General features: G+C 40.6%; 2 protein-coding genes across 4 annotated transcripts in view; one reads left to right on the forward strand and one right to left on the reverse strand.

Annotated features, from left to right (window-relative positions):
• fbxl13 (F-box and leucine-rich repeat protein 13) overlaps window positions 1-7117 on the reverse strand; it is a 40541-nt gene extending 33424 nt beyond the window's left edge. The window contains exons 1-7 of the mRNA XM_019888186.1: window positions 6480-7117; window positions 6278-6384; window positions 5560-5650; window positions 5420-5487; window positions 1562-1716; window positions 1294-1403; window positions 61-249 (exon numbers count right to left, since the gene is read on the reverse strand). Of these exons, the coding sequence (XP_019743745.1) occupies window positions 61-249; window positions 1294-1403; window positions 1562-1716; window positions 5420-5487; window positions 5560-5650; window positions 6278-6384; window positions 6480-6548 (789 nt within the window). The 5' untranslated portion in view covers window positions 6549-7117. The remainder of the gene's footprint in view (window positions 1-60; window positions 250-1293; window positions 1404-1561; window positions 1717-5419; window positions 5488-5559; window positions 5651-6277; window positions 6385-6479) is intronic.
• A 297-nt stretch (window positions 7118-7414) lies between these two features.
• armc10 (armadillo repeat containing 10) lies at window positions 7415-12212 on the forward strand. Of its 3 annotated transcripts, XM_019888318.1 has the most exons (7): window positions 7415-7484; window positions 7816-8112; window positions 8557-8702; window positions 8792-8926; window positions 9752-9928; window positions 9998-10069; window positions 11596-12212. In XM_019888318.1, exons 2-7 carry the CDS (start codon window positions 7854-7856, stop codon window positions 11845-11847), a joined length of 1041 nt encoding a protein of 346 aa, XP_019743877.1. In that variant the 5' UTR covers window positions 7415-7484; window positions 7816-7853; the 3' UTR covers window positions 11848-12212. The 3 variants fall into 3 exon arrangements, with proteins under 3 accessions (XP_019743877.1, XP_019743879.1, XP_019743876.1); XM_019888320.1 differs by lacking the exon at window positions 7415-7484 and having other exon boundaries at window positions 7522-8025; XM_019888317.1 differs by lacking the exon at window positions 7415-7484 and having other exon boundaries at window positions 7523-8112.
• The last annotated feature ends 368 nt before the right edge of the window (window positions 12213-12580 follow it).

A 12580-nucleotide genomic window follows, 5' to 3' on the forward strand; every position in this document is an offset into this window, starting at 1 on the left:
TTTTAAGAGACGGGGCCTGGTAGGATGATCCGTGACCTCAGTATGCCTGTGTGTGAGTGCCTGGCTGTGAGCTGTGGCTGACTCCTGTCTGAGATTTGTAGCTTGCATGTGTACTTGATCGATAAGAAAACTCGGAAGCTTTGGATTAATGACCTTAAGTGAGATGTGGTTGGGTAAGGCTGAGAGCCAGTCGCATCCCTCCCCGACCTGGCTTTGCTGGCGCTCCATCTCCAGTTCATTCTGAAGTCTCTGCAACATCAAACCGCACACGTTTGGGGATTTTTCATTTTTTTAAATTTTGTCTTGACTTGTTAATAATTGTTTCAATTTAATGAATTTTTCCGTGGGTTAGCTAGTTTTATTCGGATTTTGTTTTTGTAAATGTTTGGATTTAGTTTAGGGTTTTGTTTCTTCTGTATATTTTGTCAGTCAAATTTAAGTCTGGTCAGACGTTGCTGTGTTACAGGATGCCGCACTTGAGTGAACTGCAGACAGACCGAACGACATCATTCACTGCTTAGCTGCAGTACCAGCGTTTCACCAATAGCAGGTGCTAACAGACTATAACATGGTCCGAGGGACCATGACTCAGTGGCGTACAATAAACGTTAAAAGTGCTTTTATTGGTCATTTATTTATTTCATTATTCATTTATACATTATTTTTTGTATGTTACATTATTTTCCCTAATTTTGGGATGGAGGGGTAATATTTTTTCTGGAATGCTAATTGGATTGACATTATTTCCATTGGGAAAAATTACTTTGGTTCTTGCACGAATTGGTTTTATTCAGACTTTTTGTTATACACTGTGTTGCTGCTCTTAAAGTACCATTTGTTTAAAGGTTTGTCTGTCTGTTTGCATTAAGGGGAAGTCAAGTCTACGTTTTTTTGCAATATTAATAACAATGCTAGGTTTAGACTAGTGGGGCCACATCGAATATTATTTTTGTAAAGAAAATTTTTAAACCTGACATCCCCTTTAAGCTAGCGGACTTTTGTTAGACAAATTGATGATTTTTGTTTGAACAATTTGTCATTTATATATACAATGTTTAATTAATAACTTGAAGCAAGCACACCTCGCATCTTATTGGGAAAACTGCACATGCAAGTCTTCTTTTTGTTTCTTCAATTTGATGTTATAGAGTCGAGAACAGAAGCTAAGAAAAAGTGTTTGAATGAGTTAAAATGTTCTTTAAGCAGGGGAGGGACGAAATTATATTTTAAAAAATTACTTTTGTGTCGTCTCTACATAGCAGAATTTCACTGTATTTTCAAATGATCTGATACCTTGAAGTAATCCTTGGTCCTCTGCGAGTCCCTTACAACATTCTTCCATGCGGTCACGATGCGTTTGAGGACGCAGGCTTTCAAAACTCCCACCAATTTACGCACCGCCTCTAGTTGGTGAGATCAAAACACAAGAGGTGATGAAAACATAAGCAAGCGCTGGACAGAATGAGTCACCCAGTCGGGAAGATTGTCAAGAAAAACGGACGGAGAGTTTTGGACACATTTTTTCCGACGATGGAGTGAGAAATGCTTTGCAGCCACGTACCTACACGTGACTCCTGCTTGCATTTGACCCAGCGCAGCCATGCAAGGAACGGCACCTCCTGCTTTCGCCTGTCATAATGCTGCAATGCAATTTCCATCTTTTGAGACAGTTCGGAGGCATCTGTCACACTGGCATTGGTGAAATCCTTCCAGCTCCTGTTCATCAATCGATAATTGAAAACAAACACAGCTCATCAATAAATCATTGAAAATAGTGAACTTTCTTTTCAGGTGGATCAGATTTCTGCTCCAGTGAAACCCCTCTCACCTCATATATTCGTGAATGTTTTAGTCAAATTTATTCACCAAGGGCTATGACATCAACTCAAAACAAAAAAAATAAGCATTTATTTCATTTTCGTGACATTTTATTTTTAGTTGAAAAACCTCTGTAATATCGCACGTCATTGTCTGAACCCGTGCAAGATTGCAGATTTTGAAGTGATTGTTTGTTATGAGCGCCCCTTTGGGCGATTGGTTAGCGCGTCGACCTCACAGTGCAGAGGTATGAGCTTTCTGTGCAAATATGAGAGAGCTGAATTGGATTACATAACACTGCACAAGCTTCCCCTTCAGCAGACTCAGTTTGCTTGACCTGGTGCTTACTGGTCACGGTAACTGGTTGTGGCGGGTAAACACCCTGCTCTTGTGCACGTCTGCAGCTTCCTTGTTCGGGCTCCTCCACCTCCGCGAGTTGGACCTGTCAGAAAACAGCCTACATTTCATCCAGTATGGGGTCCTTGAAGATCTCTACTTCCTGTCCAAGCTGAAGCTGGGGGGAAACCCTTGGGTGTGCGATTATAGGTGGGCCTTATAATTTTTCTATAGTGGTTTTCCACCATGGCAGCTCTTTGGTTTTCATGTTGCTTACACAGTATCTCTTGCTACTGTAAATGTAGACTTTACAGGCAAAACTAAAATTCATCATAAATTGTAAAGAAAGCAAATACATTGGAATTCCTCCATTTTCAATAGCCCTTATTCTTATTAGTGTTGTGGGTAAGTTGGAGCCAGCCAATCACAGGGCACATAAAGACTAACAGGCATTCACACTCATGGTTAATTTAGAGTCTCCGGGTACATAATGTACATGGCATGTTTTGGGAATATGGGTGAAAGCTGGAATAGGGGTAGTAAGAAAAAATGCAAACTCCAAACAGAAAGTTCCAAGCCACGATTCAAACCCAGAATCTAACCTGTGTTAACGCCTCATCTATTTCCCTTACTGCCCATCCAGTCAGGAGTGAGCAATATAAAGTCTTCAGTGGTCCCAACATGCATGTTTTTGTAATGATGAAGGAAATGGGAGTACCTGAGAAAACGCATGCAAGCACGGGGAGAACATGCAAACTCCTCATCTCTTGAGACTAAAATTGGCTGTAATAGAGCAGGTTAAACAACATTGTTTCTGGCCGAGAAACACACACACACACAAAATCAACCTTGTTGTGTTGTCAAAGGAGGAGTTGATAGACTTTCCCTGTTTAGTGTCACAAAAGTAGGTTTCAAGTAGGTGTTATGTACAAACAATAAAGAGGGATGATTGTCCACGGTCAGTTCAAGTATTCCGCCCCAAGAACTGAAATGTAGACAACAAATGCAATGGAACAGCATGCCACTGCAACTTGCACATCATTGAGTAATTTTGAATCAATATTTCTCTTGTAAAATGACAAAAGCATTTGACACAAGCACTTGGCTTGCTCTTACCAACCACAAGACAGAAATATGCCAACGTTATTGTGGGCCGGCTAACTCAGCTTTATGCTGTTACAGCCAGCCAGCGCTAACAATTTGAAAGGCCGTCAAATTGGATTGAGAAAGACAGAGGCTTTGATCTACATATATTACACTAGTAGGGAAACTTTTGCCTACTATTAGAGAAAGTCCACATGACTAGTTTGCCAAAAACGCGCGCTTGTTGACAATTGTGCGCCACTAGGACTAGGGGACATTATAAAATGTCAGGAGTTAACGTCTCGTGGTCCACTTCTTCGCCAGTCAAAATTAGCTCTTCCAAGTTTTGCTCTGTCCAGCCAATTGCAGGATGGAAAAATGCTGACATCAACAAGGACAAGCACGAGCACCTAGTGAGGATGAATTTGAAATCGTTAAACGGTCTCACTGCTCGCCCCATTGATTGACATGGCAACACATAGGGGCTGAAATCTAATTGGAAAAATAAACAAAATCTAACAGTGCAGCCAAGAGAGACACAACACAATTCGGACTGTTGGGAATGAATACATACAATTCCATGGAATAAATATAAGAATTATGGTTGCAAATGTACAACAGTGCCTCTGACACCACAAGTCAATGCTTGCAAAAACAGACGAGCGGGGTGTAACCAACATGAACACCACAGATGTCTCATATTCCTCTCTTAATATCAAAACCCAAATAAAACTAAGTCCACTTTGCAGCATCCACTACATGATGTACTGGCTTCGACTCCACCCAGTGGTGAGGCCCTCGGGACTGATGTGTCGCTCGCCTCCCGAATACACGGGCGAGAGCGTGGAGGAGTACGTGCGCGCCTAAGGGCTATGACATCAACTCAAAACAAAAAAAATAAGCATTTATTTCATTTTCGTGACATTTTATTTTTAGTTGAAAAACCTCTGTAATATCGCACGTCATTGTCTGAACCCGTGCAAGATTGCAGATTTTGAAGTGATTGTTTGTTATGAGCGCCCCTTTGGGCGATTGGTTAGCGCGTCGACCTCACAGTGCAGAGGTCGTGGGTTTGATTCCAGCTCCTGTGTGGAGTTTGCATGTTCTCCCCGTGCCTGCGTGGGTTTTCTCCGGGTACTCTGCTTTCCTCCCACATTCCAAAAACATGCATGGCAGGCTGATTGAACACTCTGAATTGTCTCTGGGTGTGAGCGTGAGCGTGGATGGTTGTTCGTCTCTGTGTGCCCTGCGATTGGCTAGCAACTAGTTCAGGGTGTACCCCACCTACCACCCGAAGACAGCTGGGATAGGCTCCAGCACGCCCCGCGACCCTTGTGAGGATAAAGCGGATCACAAAATGGATGGATGGATGGATTTAACTCAAGTTTTAAACAACTTTACCTACTTATGGAAATTGCATTTTAGGTCAGTACAAAATTAACATTTTGGAAATTTGCTATGCAGGTGTAGAGTCTTCCTTTTCACAACTATTTCCAGTGGTAAATTGTGACATGACTGACTGAAGTGATTGCTCTGCACATTCTCTTGAGTAAAGATTCTGATTCTGTTCGTGGCCATGACATGAGGCTGACCCGCACAGCACCATCATCAGCTGCCTGCAATCAACTAATTGCAGCCAGTGGAAGCTGAATGCGAGTTGGACTGTTTTGGTCCTCTCTGCTCTTTTCTTGTGTTGGTTTTGTAGCGCATGCAAAAGCGCTGCGACTTTTCGTGGAAACTTTGATGCGCTGTTGGAACTGGGGTGGAACTTCTTGGCATGGCTGCTCTGTTTGAGTAAATTTAATAATTTACCAAATTTTGGCAAAGGAGTTTTAGACCAGACACCAGCAATTGCTCCTACTGAGAAGAAAAATAAATACTAAGCACCTTATCAAAATGTGTTCCAATGGCTTTGCTAATATGAAAAGGCAAACAAAATATGCTACTGACAACTAAAAAAATACACTATACCTGTGTATTTTCATATGATACATAGTGTATTTTTTTTTTATTCTAGGGTCATCCTGTCACTGCAAATAAGGACCTGCTGTCCATATTGGTAAGAAGTGAAAAACAATACTGTAAAAAAACAAAAGAAAACTTTAATTTTGCACATTTAAGTGAAAAAAATCACAGGTTAATTCATACGTGGAGTGTAAATATTCTAAACAATCGTCCTTACCTGAAACAAGAGCTTGTTAATTTCCTCCTGTAGCAGGAGTAGGCCTTCTCATATTTCCAGAAAAGGGCCTAATTAAAATGAAAAGTACATGCTGATTGGAGAAACCCCAACATTGCACTTGACTGGACTTTTGATTGCACCTTGAGTTCATCGGCGTCAAGATATTCCCCGTCATCCAGTTGCAGAGAGGCCAGCAGTGACCGCTGCGTGCTATCACTGAGGAACTTGTCCCTTAAAAAAAGTTTAATTTTAAACTGAGACTTAAAAGCTGTGAGGCAAATCTGTTGACGACTCATCTACGGTGCTATTGTCGTTTTTGATAGTTTGTCAATTCCATACTGCTTTATAACAATAAGGGAACCAAAACATTCCAAATATGTATCTGGTGCAGTGCAGTTTTATGACCCCTACCAATAGACAATTACAACCCCTTTGTTGAATTAATACCTAAAAATGACATTATAGAGAGTTTTTGATTAGACTGTACAATTGTGTCTAATGCAGCAGGCCCATTAGTGTCCTGCGAGATCATCGGGTTTGCTGTGGGAAATAATCCAAATTACTGAGTTGACCTGAAAATTTGCTACAATGTATCTTTGTTCATCTATTTATGCCAGTGACATGCAGAAGAATTAAATGCTCTTCAATATATGGCTGAAGGTACATATTTGACTTATGTATCCACTTTTTCTGACATTTTCGTTTGGTGGTTTACATTGATTTTTATTCATTTTTTTCTTAAAAAAAGTAAAATATGAGTCTTGGCTCACAGGTCGGGAAACAGTGCCCTGGTGTAACTGTAGAGTACCAGTAAATTGTAACTCCAATGAAAAAAAGTCACATCCCAGTGGGACCTACCAGTCCACATCCTGCAGATTGTCATGTCCCTGAAAGGTGATCAGTGTGTTTTTCAGGAACTGTATGGGGTCTCTGGGATCTAACCGGCACGAGGCGATTAGCAAGGCCTGTTGTCAAGGAGAAGAAACAAAACAATCACCTGAAGTACTTCCGCACCATGTTAACTCATAAAAATATATTTATAGACATAATTTTTTTTTACCTTGTATAGTTGCTGAAGCTCATACTCTGTCAGAGCACTGACTTCGATTTTTGACTGGCTGTCTGTCATTTGCAAAGCTAGTCATTCTATAAAAAAGGCACCCGTGGCTAACAGTAACTAAAGAAATAAATATTTACACACAAATAACATGACAGACGGGCAGTTGTGAAATTGAAAATGTCCAAGTTTTCATTATTTACCCCTCGCTTTGCGCGTCACCTTCAGTCTTTGAAAAAGATTTAATCCTGATAGTAAGCAGCAGCTTTACGTCATGGCTAATCGTCACTGATTCAGTGCGTCTTCGAACGCGACGATACATTTTGATTCATTCATTTCGTGGGATTGGCGCTAACCAATTTATCTGTTTATATTCTTGGTTTTCTCATGCAGGAGTCGAGGAGAGACAATTGTTAGAAATAGGACGTAGGCTCCTCGGTATAATGTCACGTGACGTCATTTAAGAGAAGACGTCACGTAAAGACGTGTGTCCGATTAATCTTTGTTTCGGAATAATTTCCATCACAAGAAATATCTGTTGTTTGCTATATTAGTTTGCAATACAAGGATAGATATTTTTCAAACAAAGACATTACCAATATAGTAACTTACTGTATTTTGGTCATTCCATGAACACAACCGAGCTTTCATAAATTATATTTATTTAGGAATCAAACGTTGAAACCAATATTTTTAATGGCTTATTGAACAGTAGAAACATTGAAAAGACAGCAGTGCATTTTAAACAATCGCAGACAGTAACGTGTAATGAAGAGAGAACAGATCGTGCAATTCAAACAGGAAAACAAATATATTTTCCAGCGGCTGGGTGGTAGATAGAATAAATATGTGACAAACAAATGAAAACGACTGAACTGAGCAAGCATCCTTCATACAAGCAATTAAACGAGAAAAAGCTTTTGTCATGCGAGCCGCCATTTTTTAAGACCAAACGCAAGACCTTCTGGGAAAACAACTCTTCCATGTGAGCGCTTAAATACCATCCGGGTAGGATTACTTTTTGGTTAACATTTCACACCGGAAAATCGAAGTACTGCTACTATTTTTGTGTGGAACCATAAAAAACTTTACGAGGCTTAGATGGATGGAAAATGGCAATGAAAAATTCCGGATTCAAACGCTTTTGTTAATGTATTATGTGGTCACTGCGACTGCAACTATTTTCTGCCCGGTGTGGAATTGATGCAACACACATCAAAACAAACTGCGATGGGTCCTTTCAAGTTACTTAGGTTTGGTGCACTTTGTTTTGGGTTAACTAAAAAGCCCTGTTAGGCTTCTTCCATTTCAAAACGTAAATACCGTCTTGTGTTTACAGCATCCGCTGAAAACTTCATCGCTGAGATTATCATCAGAATGGGGGACAGCGGCAGTATTACGCCTAGAATTGGCAGCATGAAGACTTTGCTTGGAATAGTCGCCGGAGCTGGGGTCTCTTACGGAATTTACAAACTCTTAAGTGGGGGAAGCTTTAGGAGGTACAAGAAAAGCGGGGGCAATGAAGGTCTTGCTTCAAAGACCAGTGAAGGTAAATCTCGGTCGGACAGCCTGTTGGCCAAAGTGTCTGAATTGGACCTTGTGTTTTCCCGAAATGAGAGAACGGATGATGCTTCGGGTATGTATTTAAATGGTGATGTACGTTTTTCTAAAAATATTACAAACATACATTATTATTACATCCGAATCTTGATCGTTGTAATTGTTGGCATGGAAACGCAGAGTACCCGAGAACCAATATGGGAGCTCTAATAACAACCGCAATATTAAACATTTATAAAATCAATCCTTAAAAATTAACCATTATTTATCATTGTAATTTTTTTATACTCTTATTGTACGGGGTCTGTGGCGGTACGTTTAGGCACTCATTAAATTCATATTACTTTGATCACAGATGTTATGCAACCTCAAAGTTTTGCTCTGGCCAACCAATTAGAGAACAGAAAAGTGCCGACATCGTTGACGGCCAGCTCCCTGGCCTTGTGAAGATGAATTTGAAATTTGATGGATCAGTCTTATGAAAATAAATGTGGACTGCTCTTGGCCTCACACTTGACAGGTAACATCATCCACCAGTCTGTGAGCAACCTGGAGCCACAGCACCTAAACATGTTGCTGACATGTCTAAAGGCCAGCAATAGCACATCAGAGAGGTGTCGTCTATTGCTCACTTTAGGAAATGCTGCTGCTTTTACTGTGAATCAGGTACTGGCCTTCAAAAAAAAAAAAAAATCATGACATTTTTGTGAAGTTTTACAAACTTATTCTAACATTATGTGTCCTCTATCCCGCAGAATATTATACGTGAATATGAAGGAATTCCTATTATAGGGGGCTTCCTCTCTGACCCTGCACCAGAGGTTAAAGTGCAGACTCTGAATGCTTTAAGTAATCTCTGCATGAACCTCCAAAACCAGGAGCAGCTGAAGGTACACAACCGTATACAGTGAAGCCCCATTTGTTGCAGGGGATACTTTCCACTCCCACCTGTGATTAGTGAAAATATGTGAAATATCCATCCATCCATTTTCAATACCACTGAAGAGGGTCGCGGGGGGTTGTTGGAACCTATCCCGGCTGACTTCCAGCAGAAGGCCAACTACACCATGAAGTGGTCGCTAGTCAGTCGCAGGGCATATATAATGACAAGCAACCATTCACACCCACATTCACACCGTCACCGAGTGGGAACTGGTCACACGCTGCCTGCACACAACTCAGGCGAGTGTATCACTACTTTATCAGTGATTCCTCTATGTGATATATAGACCATATAAAAACAGAGCAAAGGGGACTCAATTCAGATCTAGTCTGCACAGACATCATTGCTCATCCGACCATATAGTAATTCTCTTCTTTGCGGTAAGATTTGAAGCCAGGGTGCATGCAATTAATATAGAACATCAGGCTTTACATTAAAAACGTAATCTAAATTATCTTGCAAACCCGATAAGAGCAGACATCACAAATGGAGAAAAAAAATGCAGCTTGGGACTTTTAATTACGCTGCATCTCCTGTCGTCAATGCTGTCTGGCAAGTTGTGACACAACAATACTACTACTCTGAAAGTGCAACTCCAAAGTGTTTACTTTATTGTAAACTATAAATACTAAACACCCATCAAAACTATTGTTTAAAAAGCTGCAAAAGAGTGGCGGTGCTATCAGCCAACTGCAATAAAGCAGGGGTTCACTGTATTTTACATTGTCAGTTCTTGAACCTCTGTCTTTAAAAACAATGTCTTCTCTTTTAGGTCTATGTGCCACAAGTGCTACAGTTGATCGAGATGTCTCCAATGAACTCTGACCTTCAGCTAGCTGCTCTCAGGATGCTAACCAACCTTTCTGTCACCGACAAACATCAACACCTGCTCAAGGATGCGGTCACGCTTCTACTCCATTTGCTGTTGGTGAGCGACGTGACATTACAGGTTAGTATCCACTCATAATAGCTTTTTATACCAGTTGTTTGACCATGTTAACGCATGCATTTGTTTCAGGTTCAGACCTTGAAGGTTCTTGTGAATATGTCATCTAATCCAGACATGATGGACGACATTGTTCAGGCTCAGGTAAGAAGTCTGATTAAAAAGCGAAAAGCGCGACCTCTTTTTCTCCAGTTGGAAGTTAGTTATGCAACAGTTCTTGTTTAAAAAAAATGTTTTTTTTAATTTTAGGCTGTTTTCAGAATCACAGTTCCCAAGTAGTGTTCGAAAACTATTTTCCATATGACTAATAAGTGAACCATAGCTCAGTGTACAAAAATCCCGAGCTATGAATGAGTCAACGATTGTACAGCTCGTCTCCTAATACATTAGTTTCCACTAGAGGGCAGGAGAGTGAAAGAGCAGCCATGTTACAGTTAAGTCATCATTGGATAAAAGGATTAAGGATCGGTATTTTTTTTTTTTTTCTCATCGCTGGATGTTTTGATTCCAAATGTCTACAATGTATTTTTGATCGCTTGTTCAATGTTTGATCACTGTGTTATGGGTAGAACTGAAAAATTTAGGAAAATAATTTAATAGTGACCTCCCAAGTTTGCGATTGCGAGTTTATCTGCAATTATTTCTCAAGGTCAGTGTATTTTTCAGCAAACAAGCAATTCATTAATTGTTACAACAATAAACAATATCAAAACTATAATATATTAGAGGGTAATAAGATGAAGGCAAATGAAACTTGAATTAATGTGAAAGAAAGTTTATCTACTGTTACTGGTATGAATTTAGAAAGTAAACATAAGTATATACTATACTGTAAATCAGTTAAAACACAGATAAACTAAAGTGCAGTTTACGATACATCAGTAATGCAAACAAATTCCTTCTGTTGCATTCATGAAATCGGATGCCAGAACATCTGGATACATACAGCAGAATTAATCCTCTGAATATATGATCACTGACAGCTTTGTTGAGTGCTGCCATTTTCATATCATTTGATCGCTGGATGTGTTTTCATTTGTCACCGCTCAAGTAGTGCGCACACCATCGTGTCCATGTGTGTGCTCAAACATCAAAGACACGTAAATCAAAGTCAACCCTGGTTGCTCATACATGACAGGTCTATCAACACAGACACTTTCACACTTACCCACACTGCCACGTGATCCAACATACAATGGGAGCTAAACAACACAAAGTACACAACACACAGCGAGCCTCTTTTTTTTTTTTCAACCTCAAAAGGCGAAAAAGGTCAAATACTGTATGTTACAAGTGAATACTACCCTCAAGGTCTCGCAAGACAGAAAAATGTACGCGCACCTGGAGCGGCAGGCTTTAATTACAGCGTTGCCGAGTGCCTTCAGTGTGCGCAGCAGCTTTTGCAAGAAGCAAAACTCGTGATGATATTGCAAATGCAATTAATTGATCAGACATATTTTTTTTTGTCTAAAAAAAAAATATGTCAAACTGAGTCACAAGCTTGGGCACAGAAGGAATTAATGTCTTTTCAATGACGAAAATAAATTCACTCTACGAGTAAACTGAGTCACAAGCTTGGGCACAGAAGGAATTAAACATGTAAGTCAAGTTCCCACTGTAACATGTTTAAACGTTCTTCATGTGTACTTTGCCGCCGCCACCCCCACAAGGCTCCGGCTTCTGTCATGCTGCTATTTGCCGCGCAAACGTCATCGGAGGTGCTTATGCGGCTGTTGACATTCACGGGCAACCTGAAGTCCTGGAGACCTTCGGCACAGGTGGCAGAGGAGTTGAGGCGCAACCGCGATTGCCTCTTCCGGGTCATGCTGGACGAGTCGTCGGAACTCCACGGCCGACTGGTCCAGCTCCTGTCACACCCTGACAAGGAGATTCAAGCGCAGGTGGCCCATATATTGACATAGTCCACTTCCGTTCTCCTCACCCTACACCACAATCTGCACTGTAGACATTTTCATCATGACGTCACACATGACGTCACACATACTGAATATATTCAACCCCAAACATAAAACAGTTTTGTCATCAATTCAGTCAACGGGTGCCACTCACCTTTTGCCACCTGTAAGTACCCTGGTGCCCTTTTCCAAATGTGATGACGTAGTCTGTTTTTCTCACTGTTTTGATCTCACATACTTCGCCAAAGTCATCAGCAATTAAATTAGATCATATTTCCACACTGTATGAGGGCCTGACCGCTAAAAATCTGCTGAGGCTGATGCTGATATTTGGCAGAATAAAACAAAGATAACCAATTAATTGGTCGATTAATTTAAAAAAATATACAATCAATAAATGGACTTATTTTTGGGTCCCCTTAACACATGGTTTAGTATTCGATTAACCTAACAGAGAGAATAATCGGCCGAAATTTTGGGAAGGCGGGAAAACGTCTTTGCGTTATGCTGTGACATGTTAATGTAGCGATATTTGTTGATTTGGAAAGAGCTAATATTGGCCGATTAATGGCTCAGGCCCGTCTATCATGGCCGCTCCAAATCAACAGCCAGTTTCCCTTATTTTTCAGCTTGTAGAGTTAATAAGGGAGGCACGACTGGGAAGACTGGACACTGGTTTTACTGCCATAATATTGGTGACATTTCAAGCGAGCCGTTTTCCTCGCATCATTCCACTGTC

The sequence above is a fragment of the Hippocampus comes genome, unplaced genomic scaffold (genome assembly GCF_001891065.2).
Source record: "Hippocampus comes isolate QL1 unplaced genomic scaffold, H_comes_QL1_v1.1 scaffold112, whole genome shotgun sequence".
NCBI lineage: Eukaryota > Metazoa > Chordata > Actinopteri > Syngnathiformes > Syngnathidae > Hippocampus > Hippocampus comes.